The sequence below is a fragment of the Punica granatum genome, chromosome 2 (assembly GCF_007655135.1).
Source record: "Punica granatum isolate Tunisia-2019 chromosome 2, ASM765513v2, whole genome shotgun sequence".
In the NCBI taxonomy this organism is placed as follows: domain Eukaryota; kingdom Viridiplantae; phylum Streptophyta; class Magnoliopsida; order Myrtales; family Lythraceae; genus Punica; species Punica granatum.
The window spans coordinates 26,306,660-26,325,111 of NC_045128.1; the positions used below are offsets into that span (position 1 = coordinate 26,306,660).

General features: G+C 41.6%; 4 protein-coding genes across 6 annotated transcripts; 1 reads left to right on the forward strand and 3 right to left on the reverse strand.

The window, feature by feature from the left end:
- Window positions 1-346: 346 nt before the first annotated feature.
- Window positions 347-1,691, reverse strand: LOC116193832. The gene is made up of 4 exons (XM_031522584.1): window positions 1,497-1,691; window positions 964-1,402; window positions 728-855; window positions 347-532 (listed from the first exon to the last, which is right to left on the reverse strand). The coding sequence occupies exons 1-4, from the start codon at window positions 1,689-1,691 to the stop codon at window positions 347-349; spliced, it is 948 nt and encodes a 315-aa protein (XP_031378444.1).
- Window positions 1,692-4,810: 3,119 nt separating this feature from the next.
- Window positions 4,811-6,718, forward strand: LOC116194585 (UDP-glycosyltransferase 74E2-like). Its single transcript, XM_031523436.1, has 2 exons — window positions 4,811-5,542; window positions 5,911-6,718. The coding sequence occupies exons 1-2, from the start codon at window positions 4,883-4,885 to the stop codon at window positions 6,679-6,681; spliced, it is 1,431 nt and encodes a 476-aa protein (XP_031379296.1). The 5' UTR covers window positions 4,811-4,882; the 3' UTR covers window positions 6,682-6,718.
- Window positions 6,719-6,793: 75 nt separating this feature from the next.
- On the reverse strand, window positions 6,794-10,781 carry LOC116194584 (integrin-linked protein kinase 1-like). 3 transcript variants are annotated; one of them, XR_004154461.1, is made up of 14 exons: window positions 10,284-10,781; window positions 9,726-10,080; window positions 9,566-9,640; window positions 9,377-9,481; window positions 9,145-9,230; window positions 8,884-9,004; window positions 8,703-8,782; window positions 8,513-8,575; window positions 8,273-8,394; window positions 8,102-8,187; window positions 7,812-7,936; window positions 7,530-7,661; window positions 7,262-7,341; window positions 6,794-7,092 (listed from the first exon to the last, which is right to left on the reverse strand). XR_004154461.1 is itself a non-coding variant. In XM_031523435.1 (13 exons), the coding sequence occupies exons 1-13, from the start codon at window positions 10,367-10,369 to the stop codon at window positions 7,335-7,337; spliced, it is 1,431 nt and encodes a 476-aa protein (XP_031379295.1). In that variant the 5' UTR covers window positions 10,370-10,781; the 3' UTR covers window positions 6,794-7,334. The 3 variants fall into 3 exon arrangements, 2 of the variants coding, with proteins under 2 accessions (XP_031379295.1, XP_031379293.1); XM_031523435.1 differs by having other exon boundaries at window positions 6,794-7,341; window positions 9,726-10,068; XM_031523433.1 differs by having other exon boundaries at window positions 6,794-7,341.
- Window positions 10,782-13,745: 2,964 nt separating this feature from the next.
- LOC116197615 (2-alkenal reductase (NADP(+)-dependent)-like) lies at window positions 13,746-17,347 on the reverse strand. Its single transcript, XM_031527794.1, has 5 exons — window positions 16,804-17,347; window positions 16,156-16,339; window positions 15,041-15,207; window positions 14,612-14,694; window positions 13,746-14,388 (listed from the first exon to the last, which is right to left on the reverse strand). The coding sequence occupies exons 1-5, from the start codon at window positions 17,035-17,037 to the stop codon at window positions 14,010-14,012; spliced, it is 1,047 nt and encodes a 348-aa protein (XP_031383654.1). The 5' UTR covers window positions 17,038-17,347; the 3' UTR covers window positions 13,746-14,009.
- Window positions 17,348-18,452: the final 1,105 nt, after the last annotated feature.

An 18,452-nucleotide genomic window follows, 5' to 3' on the forward strand; every position in this document is an offset into this window, starting at 1 on the left:
AGAATCTGTAGTTCAAAAAACTGAACAGAGGGAGAGGAGAAAGAAATTAGTTCATTCAAACCTCTATAGAACAAAGTCTGTGGAGTACAAGAACAAAATGACACAAACTCTCTAACAAACTGATAAAACGTGCAAATATATATGCAGAAAACTATCCCATATCCCATGAAATAAACAAACAAAGTAATTGTAAAGATAACTGCACCCTAAGGACTGAATTGCAAATTAACACAACATAACAAACAAAGACTAAATGACACAAATAACAACAGCTCTGAGACAATATCCAACACACCCCTCCTATGATCAGATGTTGTTGCAAATTTTAATCTTCTCCCTTAACAGCTCAAACATTCCAATCTGAAAGGACTTGGTGAAGATATCTGCAAACTGGTCTTCTGTTCTGCAATGCACCAGCTTCATTTCTCCACTTTGCTTGATTGTTCACGAACACATCAATGCTTTCTTCTTCCACAATATGAATAACATTGCATGCTCTAGGAGTCTCCTTCAGTCCATAGACCTTTTTCTCCTATTTGTTCACACAGCCATCAAGAACGAGTTTTGTCTTGGGATCTATAATGGTCAACTCCTCCTTCATTTTATCTATCCTTCTTAGATCGGCTTTGGCTTCTTCACATCCTGCAGATTCTAAAACAGCAACTTTGCAACTCTAACATTTGTCTACAAGGGACCTTCTCCCTTTAACAGATTAATCATCATCCACCTTAGACTTCATCTTCAATGGATCCAAAGAAAAAAACTTATTCTTCATTGGAATCTCAAGTAACTTCTGACCCTTTGAATCAGAAATCAAACACTTTTTCTCCTCAAACATCACCTTGTATCCTTTCTCTACAAGTTAACCAACACTCGACAAACTTTGGGTAATCTTAGGAACATATAAAACCTCAGATATCAATTTTGTACCAACACAATTCTCTATTTGGACAGTTCCTTTACCCTTCACTGCCAAGTACTCTCTATTCCCAATTCTTACTCTTGCTGTTACTGATCTATCAAGCTCCCTAAAGAGCTTCTCATCACTTTTCATGTGGTTAATACAATCACTATCAACAAGCCAACAATCATCTAAAACACGTGAGCTAAAACAAGAAGCAACAAAGAATTGTTCTACCACTTCTTCAACTGCAGTTTGTGCCTCACCTTGCTGCCAAGTCTCCTCCTCCTTGCAGATGATCTCAGCATGCCCTAACTTTTGACACTTCCTGCATCTCATGTCAGGCTTCCTCCAACACTTATAGTGTGGATGATTTCTCTTTCCACAATGCTGACAACGAGGATGATTTCCCCCTTTGTTGTTGTTCGATCTTCCTACTGCAACAATCTCAAAAACACGACCATATTCTTTCAACTTCTTTCCTTTTCCACCAAAACTTTGCTGCTTGCAAAGCTCCTTCAACCACTCCTTGTTTAGCAATTCCTTTTCTTCTCATAATACTTCTATGCTCTTGAGCATGCAAAGCACTAAGTACTTCAGTAAGTTTGATGTCTGAAAGTTCCTTAGAGTTCTCCAATGAAGCAATAGTTGCCTCGAACCTTTCTGGTACAGAAACCAGAATCTTTTGCACCAGCCTATCATCCTTGATATCAGTTCCTAACACTCTAATCTTGTTAGCAATCTCCACAAGCCTATCAGCAAACTCCTTCACAGTCTCTCTCTCTTCCATCTAAAGCCTTTCAAATTCTCTCAACAAATTTAACACTTCATACCTCGAATCTTCTCATCTTCTTCATATTCTTCCTTCAAGCAATCCCAAAGCCTCATGATTCTGGTGAAGATGGTGGGTGACACAGCAGCATAAAGACACGATTTTGCCTTTGCCTTCGTGGTCTTCTTCTCCTTGTGTAGCTTGATCTAAACCATGGTTGAATTGTTAGGACGGTGAGCCACCTCATAGTCTTCTTCCACTGCTTCCCACAAATCACAACCTTCCATAAAAGCTGTTATCTTCACAGCCCATGCTTGATAATTCTCCCCAACGAACACAGGTGGCAAATAATCCACTCGAACTTGCCTCCATCTTGCCTTGAACTTTTATGGATGCAGTCAAAACACTCGATCAACCTCACAAGTCTCTCACCCACAGAGGTCCCTTAAGATCAAGGGTGCTCTGATACCACTGTTAATTCTCTCAAACTCTCACTCTTTTAGTGTTTCTCTCAATTACTCACACACGTCTGCAGCACAAAGAATCTACAGAATCTGCAGTTCAAAAAACTGAACAAAGGGAGAGGAGAAAGAAATTAGTTCATTCAAACCTCTGTAGAACAGAGTCTATGGAGTACAAGAACAAAATGACTCAAACTCACTAACAAACTGCACAAACATGCAAATATATATGCAAAAAACTACCTCTACACAACTGACCCATATCCCTTGAAATAAGCTAACAAAGTAACTTTAAAGATAACTGCACTCTAAGGACTAAATTGCAAATTAACACAACACAACATAACAAACAAAGACTAAGGGCATGTTTGGTTAGCAGGACTAGAATAGACAGGGAATAGAATAGACAGGGATTAGAATAGATAGGGAATTGAATGAAAATTCTGATGAAATTCACTTTGTTTGGTTGGACGGAATAGAAAAATAGTGAAAATCGGGAATAGATCATAAATAAAATAAAAAGACATATATACCCCCAACTATAAAATCGATCACTGTTCATCTTCTTCGTTGAAGAAGATGAACAGTGCCCATCGGTCTCGATCGCTACAGGGAACCTCAAGCCGTCTCAGGAAGGCCTCGACAGCTCCATCGGAGCCTCTTTTGAATCGGCCGATGAAGCTTCCTTCATCGAGATGGACCCGAGGTTACCTCCATCCAAAAGATTCTACCAGAGATCAAGCTCCCATGATTTCAAGTTCGATTACCCAACATCACAGGCTCCTCTTACGCTCGTTCATGCAGATGAGCTCTTTTCAGGCGGTTATGTCTTGCCCATTTTTGCAGATCCATTGAAAATCGCTACGGGGAGTTGGCTCTGGAAACTCGGGTCTCGATCTCAGCAATGGAAGGGTTTGAAGGGCTGGGGCTGCGAGCCATGGGTTCGTGCTTTGATTCGTCGAGACCCCTGGCTTGCGAGCCATGGGTTCGTGCAGTTGCTCGTGCGAAGGTTCGTCAAGGACGGGCGGCGGTGCGTCGTCGAGGACGGGCGGCAGTTCGTCGGGGGTTTCTGAGGAAGAAAAGCTCGATGCATTTCGTTGTAATAACTCAAGAAAGTTGAGGGCATTTTTGGTTTTTCACGCTAATTCCGGATGCTGAATGCCCAATCCGGACATCCTTGGGAGGCACACGAATTCCGTATATAAGCCGGATAGATCTCCCGATCCGGAATAGCTATTCCGCACTCCCGTGAACCAAACGTCGGATTACCTATTCCGTGCGGAATAGTTAATCCGTTCCTGATCGATTCCCGCGAACCAAACATGCCCTAAATGACACAAATAACAACAGCTCTGAGACAACATACAACACTTCTCCAACAGTACAACTTTCGTCCTCTTATTTCCTGCAAGGGTGATCGCAAATACATTGTTTCATGAAATATACGCCCTGCATTTGGTATTCACTTCTGAAGCACAAAATAATTTTATTGTTAAGATGACGATAAAACTTCTTCTTTTTTTCCTTTTCTTTTCTTAAATTTGAATCATCTACGAATCATATAAATAGCTAGCAGAATATGGTCTGCCTCTATGCAAGAAACTTAGAAAAACAACCAAGCAGCCAATGAAAATCGGCATTCCGAACAAGAGGAACTGGAAAAGCATAATACTTTTGGCTCAGAAAGCATCGAAATCAGAAAGTTTAAATTGGGAATGGTTTATCACAGGCTCAAAAAAGAAACGCATATCAAGGAAGATTGGAGGTATCTTTCCACCAACCCTGCTTCGAACATGGATACCAAAAACTCATGACATGAATGTATGAGTGAAGAGAACAAACAATCCGACGTTGGCTCATTGGTTTGTTGCATTCAGATGGGCATTGGGTAGTCGTGTGGGTGGGTTAACCATGTATAACACATGGCAAAGTTTGGGTTTCACGGTTCTTCCACGTGTGCCACATCATCACTTTCGTTAGTTTTTAACAGTTTTGTCATGACGTACAACATTTGATAGAGGTTCAAATGTTGTGCCATATTGTAAAATTTATAAGGTTGTGTCAGATTTGACAAAACCGCCAGAGATTATGCCACACAAAGTACTTTTCCCCTTTAAGTTAAACTAGGTTGCGCAGATTGAAATTAACCTTTTTTAATTTACTAATATTACAACATGTGAAAGATCATGCCTTGAAGTAGCTGCTGTATCCATTTTTCTTCGATTACTGGAGAGGTCCGTGCTCCACTAGGTAATATGTGAAATAGGAACACAAGAGAACGGAGTCCCTTTAGTGAAGATTGAGCAGAAACCTTTTTGTTCCAAGTCGATGACTTGTATCATTACCTTAAGCTCCCTTCTTCGAGCTGACACATCTTGATTTAATTCTCATATGGTGTATAGATCTAACAAAAGTTACATTGAAAAGAAAAAATGGCTAGATCAGACTGGGACAAACATAATATAAAATTAAAAAAAAAATGCAGTTCAATCTTTTGAAGTTTTTGAACGTGCATCTTGGATATTCACCACTTTACCTGCAACTTGTCATTTTAAGGACATTATATTATTACTTATGCTCTTGGGAACAATAATATTCTGTTCCCCAAAGCGGAAGTAATAATATATACCCAGTGGGAATATCAAATTATCAGCTCTCAGTTGATATTCTCTGCACACAAATATTCAAGTTCAATCAATAGGAAGAGAAGAGGTAAAGAAAGAAAAGGAAAGGAGAAGGGAAGAACATATGGATAGAGAAGGAACATCACAAAATGATCAGGAAAAGGCTCACATTCTAGTGGTAACATATCCGGTGCAGGGTCACATCAACCCGCTCCTCCAATTCTCAAAGCACTTAGCTTCGAAGGGCCTCAAGGTCACTCTCATCATCCCTTCCTCCACCACCAGATTCTCCGCCGAAGCCACGCCAAGCTCGATCTCAGTGGCGTACATCCCTGACCGGTATGAGGAGGATGACCCTACACTGAGCGTCGATGAAAAACTGAAGCGGTTTGATGCTGTTGTCCCCCAAACCTTAGCAGAGTTCATCAGGGAACAGATAGACTCCAAGTTCCCACCAAAGGTCCTGGTGTACGATTCAGCCATGGTTTGGGCCTTGGATGTAGCCCGCGAGCATGGGCTGCACGGGGCCCCATTCTTCACCCACTCATGCATGGTTAGTGCCATATACTACCTGGTGCATCATGGCCGGCTTGCAACTCCGGTGCAGGGCCCATTCAGCTTGATTCCATCGGCACCTCCACTAGAAGCAAGTGATCTCCCTTCAGGGGTTACTACTGAATACGAACCATCCCCGAAATTGATGTCAATGGTCATTAACCAGTTCTTGAACTTGGACAGAGCCAAGTGGATCCTGGTCAATACTTTCTTCGAGCTCGAAGAAGAGGTAAGCACATCAATATCTGACTACGATAATAGCCTTCCATCTATAAATCTAGACTTTTGAAAAAACCACATTCCTCCTGTGTTTTGGACTTTAGGAGTGCTCGGCTCTCATAAGGAATTCTCCTTGGGGCCAGCCTATTTTGAATGGGACGTTTTGGTATATTTCAGATTCACGCATGGGCTATGCTTTTGGATGAAAATATGAGCTGTCAGATCTTAGCGATGTTGTCTCTTTGAAGAGACAGAAGATTAAAAGCAAAAATTACTGCTATCAAGAATAAAGCTTTGTGATTACTAGGAAAATTAGTCATGCCATATGATATGATCAATTGTTTTATGGATATATTGTTTTTTTTTTTTGGGTAAAAGGTAGTAAAGTGGATGAGGATTCAATGTCCAATCATGACTATTGGGCCAACCATCCCATCATCCTACTTGGATGGGAGACTGGAAGATGACAAAGAGTATGGACTCAGCATCTTCCAGCCCGAAATGGAATCTTGCATGGAGTGGCTTGACTCCAAGGAGACCAATTCAGTCATCTACGTATCCTTTGGGAGCTTAGCTTCTCTTGGAGAAGAGCAAATGGAGGAACTATCATGGGGGCTCAAGAACAGCAACATTCGTTTCCTGTGGGTGGTGAGAGAATCGGAGAAAATGAAGCTCCCTCCTGGCTTCTTAGATGAGATCACAACATCGGACATGGGATTGGTCGTGGCTTGGTGCTCACAGCCTCAAGTGCTATCCCATAGAGCAGTCAGTTGCTTCTTGACGCACTGCGGGTGGAACTCGACACTGGAGGGCCTGAGCCTGGGGCTGCCATTGGTGGCGATGTCTCAGAGGATGGACCAGCCAACAAATGCCAAATTCATCGAGGACGTGTGGAAGGTCGGGCTTCGGGTCAGGACCAGCGAGAAGGGCATTGCAAGTAGGGAAGCGATTAAGGCCTGTGTTAGGGAGGTGATGGTAGGGAAAAAAGGCAAAGAGATCAGGAAGAATTGTTTGAGGTGGAAAGAGTTGGCCAAACAGGCAGTGGGCGATGGAGGAAGTTCGGATAAGAACATCAATGAGCTTGTTACTCAACTCATTGACACAGTCACTGGTGCAGAGTATGTCAAACCGGTGCAGAGTATCAAATGATAATGGGACATAAACATGATATCAAGGGGCTCCATTATAATAAATCCTCTCTAGATAACTTCATGATGCTCATTCGGATCCAATCAGTTGCTCTAATAGGCCAAGATGCATATCAGCAGAAGAAGTAATTTTATTTGAAACTGAATCCCAAGTATTAGGCATCGGAGCACACCATACATGTATGATGTATGTACGTACTACATTGTTGTTGAAGTAATAAGTGTTCTCTCGCTCTATGTATAACAAAGAACTGCTCTTTGCGGTGTATTTTTCTCGCTAATAGAACATTACTTGATTCTGTCCCTCTGAGGACCTTTCTCCATATATAGTTCCCTTGGGGACCGATAGAGATTTCCGAGATGGACAGCGGCCCCTCTCTTGGTCTCGTCTTCAGATGGTTGTATAGAAGATCTGCAGCAGCAAATTCTGTTTTTACGGATTCTGACCCGTTTTTAGAACAAGGAACTCTGGAATCCCCTTGAACCTCCACAATGGCTTTCTTTTGAACTCGCAGCTTGGTTCAAAGATCCGATGTTTAAAAAACGAAAAGACCTGCAAACAATTAATAAGCGATAAGTACCTCCTCCTCCTTTCTTTTTCTACATGATCCCTTTCAAGTGTCTTCCTTCTCCAGCAATACAACTTCCGTCCTCTTATTTCCTGCAAATAATTGCAAATACTTCGTTACATGGAAGATACATGCTCTGCATTGATATTCAGTTTTTGAGCATGAAATTCAGAAAGCGTCGTACTTTTGGCCACAGAACCATAGGTTCCACGAGAAAGCTTTGAAATCAGAAAGTTTAAATCGGGATAGTTTATTTGAGGCTCGGAAAAGAAACACGTACCAGGGAAGCTTAAATGTATCTTTCCACCAGCCCTGCTTTGAACAGTTAGAGACTATCTTGTCCAATCGAACTATAATTTCTGAAAAGGTAGGCCTCACCACCGGCTCTGCATCCCAACATTCCTCGATCAACCTACATAGTTAGGTTCATAGCGAACAATTATACTGATATTAAACGGCAAACCAATCTAATGAATTTCTAATTGATCTTCATCTTAAGTCCCCACTTGAAAAACAAAGCGAGGACTAACAAACAAAAGGAATAATGCAGTGGATATCTTACTCTTTTAAATCGGGAGGGTAACCTTTCGATTTGACCTTGAGTGGCGGCCTTTTTCCGTCTAGACATATCAGTCGGGCAGCCTCTTCAGGAGACTTGGGATGGAAAGGCTGAACTCCTTCAAACATCTGCTTTTATTGCAAAATATTCATCAACATCCATGAGCTTTCTTTCGTAAACTCTGCTTCTCTGGAAACAACTTTCACAAAAAAAAACTACCCAAAGAACTTTGTGATAACTAATCCTTTATTGACTGTGCCATCATAGATTAAAATTCAATAATTGACACAAACCTCATACAGAATGAGACCGAAAGAGAATGCATCTACGCTTCTATCAAAAATTTCATCCCTGAAAATCTCGGGTGCGACGTATAAACCTGCAGTTAAAAATGATGCCAGCATTAGTATCTCATACAACCGTATCCAAGTGCCTATAACACCATAGCAAATATTCGAACTTACTTTGGAGTTCAGTATGAGCCTCGGGATGTGCTAGCTTAGCTTTATCAGGTGAGATCTTCGACAATCGTATCAAACCAAACCCAGATACTTTTAGTTGACCACCACTATCCAGCAAAATATTTCTGGCACCTTACCAAAATTTCAGATATTAAAGGAATCTGTTGATCCTTATAATACAAAACCAGAGGTTCAAAACTCTCTTTGCTTTGATAGAAACTCTCGTATTGTAAGTTGTCTTACTTTGGCTTTAAGTCACAGTGGATGATTGGGTCGGGCTTGCATTCGTGAAGATAGTTCATTCCCCTGCAACCAAATAGACAAACTAAAAACTCAGTGGAAGCTCGTGTATGAATCGAACATCAAAGGAGCAGAGAGAATTCTAAATGTAAAAAAAAGTTTACGAGATAAAAGAAACGAGTATTAGGTGTACCGTGCGATATCAAGAGCAAATCTTAGAGCTTTAGATGGAGAGAGACGCCCTTTCTTTTGAATGTACGTTCCCAGGTCTCCCTAAAATATAATACATTGCGGATTTAGGTCCTTTGTCATTGACTACAAGAGCAAATTATACATGAGAATGATAAGGATAATATTAATCAACTTATTATTACTTTCGGGTGATACTCTGCAACTATCATCATAGGAATGTTCTGCGTGACAGCTCCAACGAACTGAACCACGTTGGGATGCCGAACCTTCTCCAGTAGCTCTAACTCATGTTTGAATGCAATTCTGATCACAAAAATATGCCGATTATTTCTGATGTGAACACAACAAACTTAGTTTGAGATCGTAGAAGCGTAGTCTGAACTTTTAAAGGGCCATCCTCATCGTTTTATCTTTGAAATTGGGAGGATTATATTCAGGCTTACATGCTCTCAGGATCTGAATAACTTTCTTTGTCGAGTATCTTAACAGCAACCTTTGTACCGTTCCATTTAGCCACTTGATAGTTCCCCTGCCAAAAGGCTCATTAAAAATTGAGAACGAAGTCAATTAATAATCACAATATTATCGCAATAATCTTCTCCGGAAGTTTTGGAAAACAAGCAATCAGAGAAGTAGCTCAAAAGTATCGGTTCTCGTAGCTGGAGAAGCTCTTACCCTTGAAATGCCATCAGCCTTTCGAACTGCTATTTCCAGTGGATTAAGCTCATACTCCGGAACTTCTCGAGGATTTGCAACCGTCATTGGTGTTCTCCTTGTTTTCTAGAATCATAACAACTCTCAGAATAGGTTGTGCTTTTGTTTTCGAAAGAATATCATCATAAATGAATTTCATCCACGTCCTACCGGAACTTTGGCGCCACGAGCTTTCAAGATGTTATATACTTCCATGTTTCCATAGTACTTTGCGTCAGCAGCTGCCTGTCACAGAGTGAACTCTTACTTAACACAGAAACGAGCCGACAACAATTGAAAAGGTTTCCTTCAAAAGATGAGGAAAGTTTACCGTGCTTCCCCACCGGTCACGGGCGTCGATATTAGCCCTTCGAGTCAACAAGAGCTTGACTACCTCAATGTGGCCTTCACAGGCTGCAATGTGCAATGCGGTTCTCCCATCCAAGTCGATGCTGTTGACGTCAATTCCCTCATTCAGCAAGTCCTCCACTCCCCTGACATCCCCTCTGCAAGCCATGAACAGCAGCTGCATCGTTGAGTCAAGGTTCTCGGGCACTGTGAGCTCATCATCCCTGTCGAGGCTCCTCCTTATCGGGTCGAGGGACGACTGCCTTCCGAAGCTGAACCTCAGATTGTTGCGCCTCGGGTCTAGAGATGATTGTCGTGTAAATTGCCTGCAAAAGTGTCTTTTGAGAAAGAAGAAATTTGAAAATCAAGCTCCTAACATGTCATGCAAAAATAATAGCACGAGGAAATCGGATGGAATAGAATTGTCTTGTCGGGCAGCTCCATCCAAGCACAGCAGACAGGCTCATGACACGAAGAATCAGAACAAACCCAGAACAACATTAGCATTTCAATGGACAATGAACAAGTATGCAAGACAAACCTACTGAGGCTCCTCCGGAGGGAGCCGGTGGAGAACTGACGGGATATGCCTCGCTTCAACTGTGAAGCAATTTCCATCCTTGGCATAGGCTTGGGTCAGAATCTCTGAGGCCAAAGGAGGAACAGTCTGATATCAATCGAAATGTCTCGGATCGGTCAGGCTCCAGAAAACAGAGGAGGCATCAAAGTTTACATCTGTGAGGCAACGGATTAACACCCGGAATTCAGCGCAGAATTGCAGCAAATGAGCTTGAGTTTGGTGGAATCACAGCTCAACGAATCGAGAGCTTCTCGGGGGAAAGGCTCTCGACGACGAGGAGCTGCCGAGAAAGGGAGAAGAAGAAGAGGAACAAGATTGTCTGATAGATAGCTAAATGGGGCAAGAGGAAATGAATTTGAAGGGAGGAGAGAGAGAGGGAGAGAGAGCGAGAAGTAAGGAAGGACAGAGAGGAGGGAGAGACAGAGAGACAGGGAGGGACTGTAAATAGAATTTGGCAAAGGTGAGGGTCGCCTCCCACTTGCCTCCCGAGAATACCGTTCATTTGATAATATCATGTTAGAGTGGAAAAACGCGGCAAACTTTTCATTTTTCCGTTAGTTTTTACAGTTGGCTCCCATTTTTTTTATTAAAATAAAGAAAAGCCGATAATTCGATTTACGACTGAGCCCTGAGCTTTACTAGGTGACAAACTGCTCCATGTAGTTTTCGGCCTTTGCGTCCTGATTAGCACTGTGACCTACTAAGTTAGCGTCATGTTTGTGGACCCAATCGTTGCCACCATCTTGCCTCTGCACGCGCTCGACTCAAGTTGATTGAGCCAAATGTCTTCCTTGCCCAACTTATAAGTACCATCACTCGTCTTCTTCCTCAGCCCCAATATCCTTTTTGATGTACGAATTTGACGATAATATTGCCCTAAAGAAGAGCCGTCGGCAAGGATGGACCGAGAGAGGTGGGATTGTTGAGGGGGGCAGTCGCTCTCCCTAACTCTTCGATACTCAAAGGAAATTTACGTATTATTGTTCAATTTTTGATGAAATTTCTTCTATTTGCCCCCCTAATCAAAGAAACTATCATCCCATTTGTCATCTCAGGGAGTTCGCCCTCCAAATCCAAACCCTAGGTCCGTCCCTAGATGTCGGTGTCCTCTCTAGACTTCATGGAAACTGAAGTAGTGCTTTTTCATAAAAGTTCAAGGACGTAATGGGGCCCGACGAAGGGTCGAGGAAGAAATCGATAAAACAATAAAATATCAAGGACCAAACATGTAATTATATATAATATAATGTGTGTGTGTGTGTGCGCGCGCGTGATTATCCTGGGGAGATACGGTGCTTGATTGTTTGCCTGTTTTAATATAATTTTTGTCCTTTTATTGATGGATTTTCATTGAAGATAAATATAAGGACCAGAGGAGTTGACCCGTTGACCTTTCCCAAGCAGTCTGGTGTGAAATACAAGCTAATTAGGAGCCTGTTCTATTCACTTAAAAAAAAAAAAAAGAAGAAGAAAGAAGAAAAAATTAGGAGCTTGTTCAACCCCTTTTAAGGAACCATCTCGACGATAAAGAACTTATCTCGACCATGTACAAGCTGTTGGATTAATATTTTATGGTAGGATTAGTATCGAAAAAAATTGATACAAAAAAATTTTTGACTTTAAGCAACTATGTCGATTCTATACAAGCGGTTAAATTTATATTTTATGGTTAGATTAGTATTAAAAAATTGATCTGACAAATATAGACAAAATAGATGATCCTCAAAAAGAGCTGGATAATTTTATAAATTCTTTATTTTGCTTATGAAACAAGTTTCTTCCAAATAGAAAATGCCGACATCCCTTCAACGTAACCAATGCTACAAATTCAGAGACATTTCTTCCCACCAAAACTTCCATTGCTACAAAATTTTCAGGTGCATAACTTTGCACTGAAACCTTATCGAACGGACTGTAAAATATCAACCGTTAAGTCCATAACCCAATCCGCATTCTATAAATTCCACCTCAAGCTTCAATTTTCTTCAACATATCAAAAGAGACCATACCCGTCTCAATCGGCCACCCAAATTGTCCAACATCTCACTAATGGGCGAAACCGACTCCGTGATCCCGCAGAGCCTGTTCATCGGGCGGTATACCCTGGACTAGGTCATATAGTCTGCAATTGAATTCAAATGCCTAATATAGACAGAGATACCATATGACTAAAGACGTGCTGGACTTGCCTCATTATGGTTTCTCGGGCGGCCTTCACTCCATACTTTATAAGCATCGCATGAATGTCCTTGGAGTAGAAGTACCGGGTCTCCAGCACGTCTTGGAGTTGCCAAATTGCAGCAAGGTCGATCCCGTTCGTCTGGATAGCTGGGGTCGGTTCCTCATCCTGGGGCTTGAGTTCCTCTCGGTTCTTGGGGTCATCTCCATAGCAAATCATAATCACTTGGCAGCTCTCGATCATTCAGCAGCTCCTGATGTATTCTCTTGGCCACTTTCTGAGCAATCTATATCAAAGAGAAAACGTCGTGATTAGGCAGAGATCCTACCAATGGAACCTCCATCTAGAAGTCCAATCCCTCACCTTTCACATAGATCGCTCTATCAGTCTCCTCCTTCAAGAATCCCTGAATCTTCTTTCTATATTTTGATTTCGCCGTCTTATCACCTTTCATTTGTTTTGAAGCTCCCTCCAATACGAAGGTTTTCATGCAGAGCATCATCCTCTATCGTGACCTCATCATCTTCCCCGTTCCTCTCCTGTTCATTCTCATTGCGATCACCTTCGCTCTTGAGTCCTCTGCTGCCCCTCTACAGCCCCATCTTCATAGTCCATGTCGTCCTTCCCTTACTGGTGATCGCTCGAGTCCTCTGCTGCCCCTCTACAGCCCCATCTTCATAGTCCATGTCGTCCTTCCCTTTCTGTTTCCGCTTTTGCCCGTCACACCCAAGGCCCTACTTGTCATCCCCCTCATCTCCATCAACGTATCTCCATTACTCGCATATGCTAAAACATCTCCTGGAGCACCTTCTTCCGACTCAGTCGGCGCCTTTGATCCCGACTCAGGTGCAAAGTTCTTCGTGCCGCTGGTTTTTTCTTATCTCTTAGATTTTGCTTGCCGCTCCCTACTTCATCCACTCTCTTTTTAGCCCAACTGCTACTACGACCAGCGTAAAAGGCTGAATCTACTAAACTAATCTATCTTTAGTAACACATCCCCCTACGATAAGACATATAGAAGGACATCATTTAACAATAGAGACAGAAACTTTTGAGTTTGAACTCCCCTTCCTTATGGAACAAATCATAATCGGGGACTTCATCTCGGCAGAAACACCCATCAGTCTCTGTTGCAGGCGCAGATATAACTCGCATACCACGTTAATACTTCGGCCGGTTGTGACAGCTAATTACACAGTGACCAACTTAAACTTCACGGGACTGAACGACAAAAGCAGTACATGAGCATCAAACCACACTCAAACTACAGGGGCAAATCAAACTTACCCTGAAATTCCAACAAGACATACACAGGTACACAGTCCATCAATTTTCATACATTCGAAAGATGCGTTTCATTTCAGCTTTAGTTGTCTTATGTGAGGCCTCCGAAAAATGAGGCACATGGCGGACACTCCCCAAAAATCAAGCTCTCGATACAATCACACATAAGGAGAAACTGTGAAGGGGTCAAGTCAACAGGGTTTTCTTCATTCATTTGGAGCATCTCACTCCTTAGCAACACAGACGACCTGCTTCCCAACATTGCGTCCTGTGAACAAACCGACGAGGGCCGCAGGCCCGCTCTCAATGCCTTCGGCGATATCTTCCACATATACGATCTTGTTTTCTTTGATGTACGGCAATACTGTCATCAGATACTTGGGGTAGAGGTGAAGAAAATCACCAGCAAGAAAGCCTTGCATGCGGACACGCTTCCCGATGATACTCATAAGATTGTGGATGCCTTCAGGCTGCTCAAGGTTGTATTGCGAGATCATCCCGCATACAGCGATGCGGCCATGGACCCTCATGTTGGCTAGCACTGCATCGAGCATTTTCCCCCCGACATTTTCAAAGTATATGTCAATGCCTTCCGGGAAATGCCTAGCCAAAAATTTCATAATGAGATCACCAAATTTTAGAGTTTCATTTTATTTATTCCGTTGACAAGAGATTCCTGTCGTAGTTAACTGAGGTTCCTGAACATGATGCAAGGTTATTGCTCCATGTAATTTAGAACAGTTACATGTCTTCTAAGTAGGGTATGTATAAACTGATTGTTTTAGAAATCCCCATTCTGGAAATGTAAAAACTAGCAACGACCAACCTTTTCAGAGCAGCGTCCAAATCAGGCTCCTCCTTATAGTTGAAAGCCGCGTCAAACCCGAACTTATTCTTCAGAAGATCAACCTTGCGTAAAATCAACAGCTCAGAAAAATCAGAACCTGACCAGTGCAATGTAAACACTGGCTAAATGAAGTATACATATATAAAGCAGTCATTAGCAACATTGCTTGAAAAGGATATTAAGTATGATCTGAAGGCTGTAGACTTAGAAATGTACAACAGCGTCCGCATGAGGGGAAAATGTTACTAAGACTGATCTAAATGACTAGATAGCAGGGGAGGAGAGAAGAGAACCAAACAATGAGGAAAATGACGCAATAGATCCAGAAGTAGAAACAAGGACCAAATTCTTCCAGCTATCATTGAGTCATAACAAAATGTAGAAGCTGGTCTTCTATCTCTGATATACCTTTTGTTCGCTTCCAGCACTTCCCACAACATAGCAATCCGAGAGTTTGGCAAATTGACCTACAAGCTGACCAACTGCCCCAGAGGCAGCCGATACAAACACTCTCTCTCCTTTTTGGGGAGTGCAAACCTCATAAAATCCGGCATAAGCAGTCATTCCCGGCATTCCTAGGGGCACAAAACACAATGTTGTTAGTTGCGATCCTGCTGGCTTTGTTAGGTTAACTTCCTCAAACAATAGCCAGTATACTCGAGGACAAGAATTTCATATATGAATGTACAATCCTTGTACTAGTATTTCACAGCGGATATATAAAAGGACTGCCCAAAAAGAATTTTCTTCTTGTTTTTTTTTTTTTTTGACATAATATACTTGGGTCGGTTTATTGCATTGCTAAAAATCAGTTATAAATTAGTTATGAAGAAGAATCATCAGGATGTGAAAAGGAGGAAGAGGATCAGGAGAGCTCTAAACGGACCATTAAAGACAAATACCACTTTACTAAGTATATCGGAAATGACTCAACAAATAACTGATTTTTAATTTAATCCTCTAAAATCTCTTAAATCAATTCCCACCCTCATTTCTCACGTCTCCCATCCATTCTATTCCACACCATACTCCGAACAGATTTCCCACCAGTTTCTAGAGTAGTTAAAAAGTTAAGCTCCAAAAACAGATCAATTTTACCTGTAACTATTGTATGATGCATATGATCTATCTTCGTAGGATCTAAATAAAGATGCAGTATTACTGTTAATACTTCATCACTGAGGTACTCTGTAGATACGAGCTTCCAATAATCTAAGATGTTCAAAAATTCTAGCAGGACACGAGATGAGTTTTGTTCAATGCTATGAACAGGAAGAGGATAAACCAAAATACAAAGCAATCGCAACAGGAGTAATTAAATTGTGGGTCGCGTATGAGCCAAAAGCAATTCCATGATATTTTATACAAAGGTCCGCTTTGATCAAGCACTTCTAGTATTTGAAGAAAAACATGGGCCCAAGGGCTGGACTTTTCAAAAAAATATGTGGGAGTATTGACATATTTAGACAACAGCATCCGACTCTTCACTAGGGGAAAGCAGGGTTTAAGGTAATAAAGCTTACCGAGGATCCCCGTATAGTATGAGAGGGGCACGTCCGTGTGCTGTATCTTGAGGAGCGTTTCGGGTGCAGTGATAAGGCTATACTGTTCCCACCCAGTCGTCCCCCAAGCCAAAACCAGATCGCCTTCCTTTAGATTCGGATATCCCGAAGACACGACTTTCGCCACTCCATATCCACTTAAGGGCTGCAAATGTATACAATAACATTGAAAAAGAAAAACCGAATGATTTTCTGAAAGAACCAATGGGCATGAAATACAGCACAGTCTAGAGTAGGGTTGTGTGAAGACAAATGCAGGCATGTCCGGCTCTCTAGAGCTCGGCTCGAAAAACCTTCGCACCTAAATCTACTTGTCATCAAGTAATGAATTAAAACCACTGTTCCATCATAAGATGTCAACCCGAAGCTATGATCAGGGATCACGGGGAAATCGTCATTAGAACAAGAAATGAACCACTAAAAACCATAAATCGCGAAAATTCCCGTACGCCCCGATTTGTAAGAAAAATTCTTTCAATTTAACCTCCTTTCAGAGATCCCACTTCAGTTCAACAGTATTCCCTGTTCCAAATTGTCAACAATTGGCCACCCGAAACAGAGCACAATGAAGAAGCAACTTAAAAGACAAGAAGGGTCGGTTTTACGTACAGAGCCGGGCTTGAAGGAATCGACGAAGGAAGGGGAATCGAGCTTCCTCATGCGACTGCGCATGTAGGGGTCGCAGGACAGGTACAGGTTCTTGACGACGACAGCATTGTCGGGGGCCTTAAGCTTGATCTTCGATTCCGTGTTTATGCACATGTCGGACTCCTTCGGCATGCCGGAGACGTAGTCCTTCAGTACCACCTGCTTGTTCCTCACTTCCTCCCCGTCGCCCGCCATTCCCGAATATCAGACCCACAAGGCAAAACCACAGCTTTTCGATTCTCTCACCGTCTCCGTGCTCTCTGCGTTGTGAAACAGGGCAGAGGTGCGCGTGTCGCGATTGTGATAAGGTGGGAAGAAGGTGGGGGGTAGCAGCGTGGGAATGTTTGTGAAAGTGCAGCTGAAGATGGATTTTTGGGGGTCTTTTGGTCGGTGCAGGAGAAGGACAGAGGAGATTTCTGGAACTCGAAGATTGCCATGTGTGTCAGTGTGTGGCTATGGAGGTCTCTGCTGAACTATCCTTTCGTCTCTTTTACACTTTGCAGCCGGAAAGCTCAGCCGTCATCCGCTCCTGTTCGTAAACGTTGTTTTATTTGATAGGTTCTTCGTAAAATTTGAAGCATTCGCATTCTCATTTTCACATCATGTCCGCATTTTGATTTTTGCGCGTGCTGGATTTTCTTTTTATTATTCTTTTGATATAATTATCCGGGATTCACCGACAAATTATACTGTTCAAGCGAACACGTGGAAATTTACGTGATAGATCAGTCCGTGACAAGCCGTGCAGATGACCTCAATAGAATGTACTCTCTTCCATGATTTCCGAGTGATTTCAACTTAGGCTTCACCGATGAAGTCGCACCCTTTAACTATTAAACCAATCATGTTGGGTTCGTCCGTGCTTATGCTTTTCGTACTTCTGCAAAATTCAAATATTTGATTAATTGATCTAATTTTAGCGTACTTTTAGTGTCACTTTGGTGTTTTCCTTGCGCAATGCTGCGTGTTAGAAAATTTTTTTGATTTGTCATGGTAATTTATGTAATAATTAAAAGGAATTTCTACCTCGTATATATCATGGTTTCACATTTTTTTTCAAAATTACCATATATTTTTAAAATTATCAAAAATATCCCATAATTTATTTTTATTTTCAAATCTATCACAGCGTTATATTTTCCATTAATGAAACATAAGTAGACTCTAAATTTATCGCATTGTTTTAATTTTTTTCTGAAATCTATCCTATAAAATTAATTTTTTTCTCAAATCTATCACATGATTTTAATTTTTTTTCTCAAATCTATCCCGGGTAAAGGGTTACAGTGGCAAGACCGTTAAATGTTAATGGAAGATGTAACGGTGGGATAGATTTAGAAAAAAAAAATATAAATCATAGGATATTTTTTATAATTTTAAAAGCATATAATATATTTGAAAAAAATATGAAATCATGGGATATACTGCGTAATTTAACTTAATTAAAATACAATATAACTTAGAACTAATGTAGTCACAATTAAAGAAAAACCCTAACTTGATCTAGGGTATAAGAAGAGAAATTTGGAGAGGGTGAGAGATCTAGGAAAGTCGGGGATTTGGGACCTGGGAAGACAATGGGTGGGAAGTAATGTTGAGTATACATGGGG

Coding starts and splice junctions, on each gene's coding strand:
- LOC116193832 (XM_031522584.1), bottom strand. CDS start 1,691: ATGGAAGAGAGAGAGACTGTGAAGGAGTTTGCTGATAGGCTTGTGGAG. Junction 1,403..1,496: donor CAGACATCAAACTTACTGAA/GTACTTAGTGCT, acceptor CTTTGCAAGCAG/CAAAGTTTTGGTGGAAAAGG. Junction 533..727: donor CATTGAAGATGAAGTCTAAG/GTGGATGATGAT, acceptor GTGAACAAATAG/GAGAAAAAGGTCTATGGACT.
- LOC116194585 (XM_031523436.1), top strand. CDS start 4,883: ATGGATAGAGAAGGAACATCACAAAATGATCAGGAAAAGGCTCACATT. Junction 5,543..5,910: donor TCTTCGAGCTCGAAGAAGAG/GTAAGCACATCA, acceptor TTTGGGTAAAAG/GTAGTAAAGTGGATGAGGAT.
- LOC116194584 (XM_031523433.1), bottom strand. CDS start 10,369: ATGCCAAGGATGGAAATTGCTTCACAGTTGAAGCGAGGCATATCCCGT. Junction 8,576..8,702: donor TTTGCTCTTGATATCGCACG/GTACACCTAATA, acceptor ATTTGGTTGCAG/GGGAATGAACTATCTTCACG. Junction 8,188..8,272: donor GGCTCATACTGAACTCCAAA/GTAAGTTCGAAT, acceptor TTTTAACTGCAG/GTTTATACGTCGCACCCGAG.
- LOC116197615 (XM_031527794.1), bottom strand. CDS start 17,037: ATGGCGGGCGACGGGGAGGAAGTGAGGAACAAGCAGGTGGTACTGAAG. Junction 15,208..16,155: donor ATACTATACGGGGATCCTCG/GTAAGCTTTATT, acceptor TTGTGCCCCTAG/GAATGCCGGGAATGACTGCT. Junction 14,389..14,611: donor TTGGACGCTGCTCTGAAAAG/GTTGGTCGTTGC, acceptor ATTTTTGGCTAG/GCATTTCCCGGAAGGCATTG.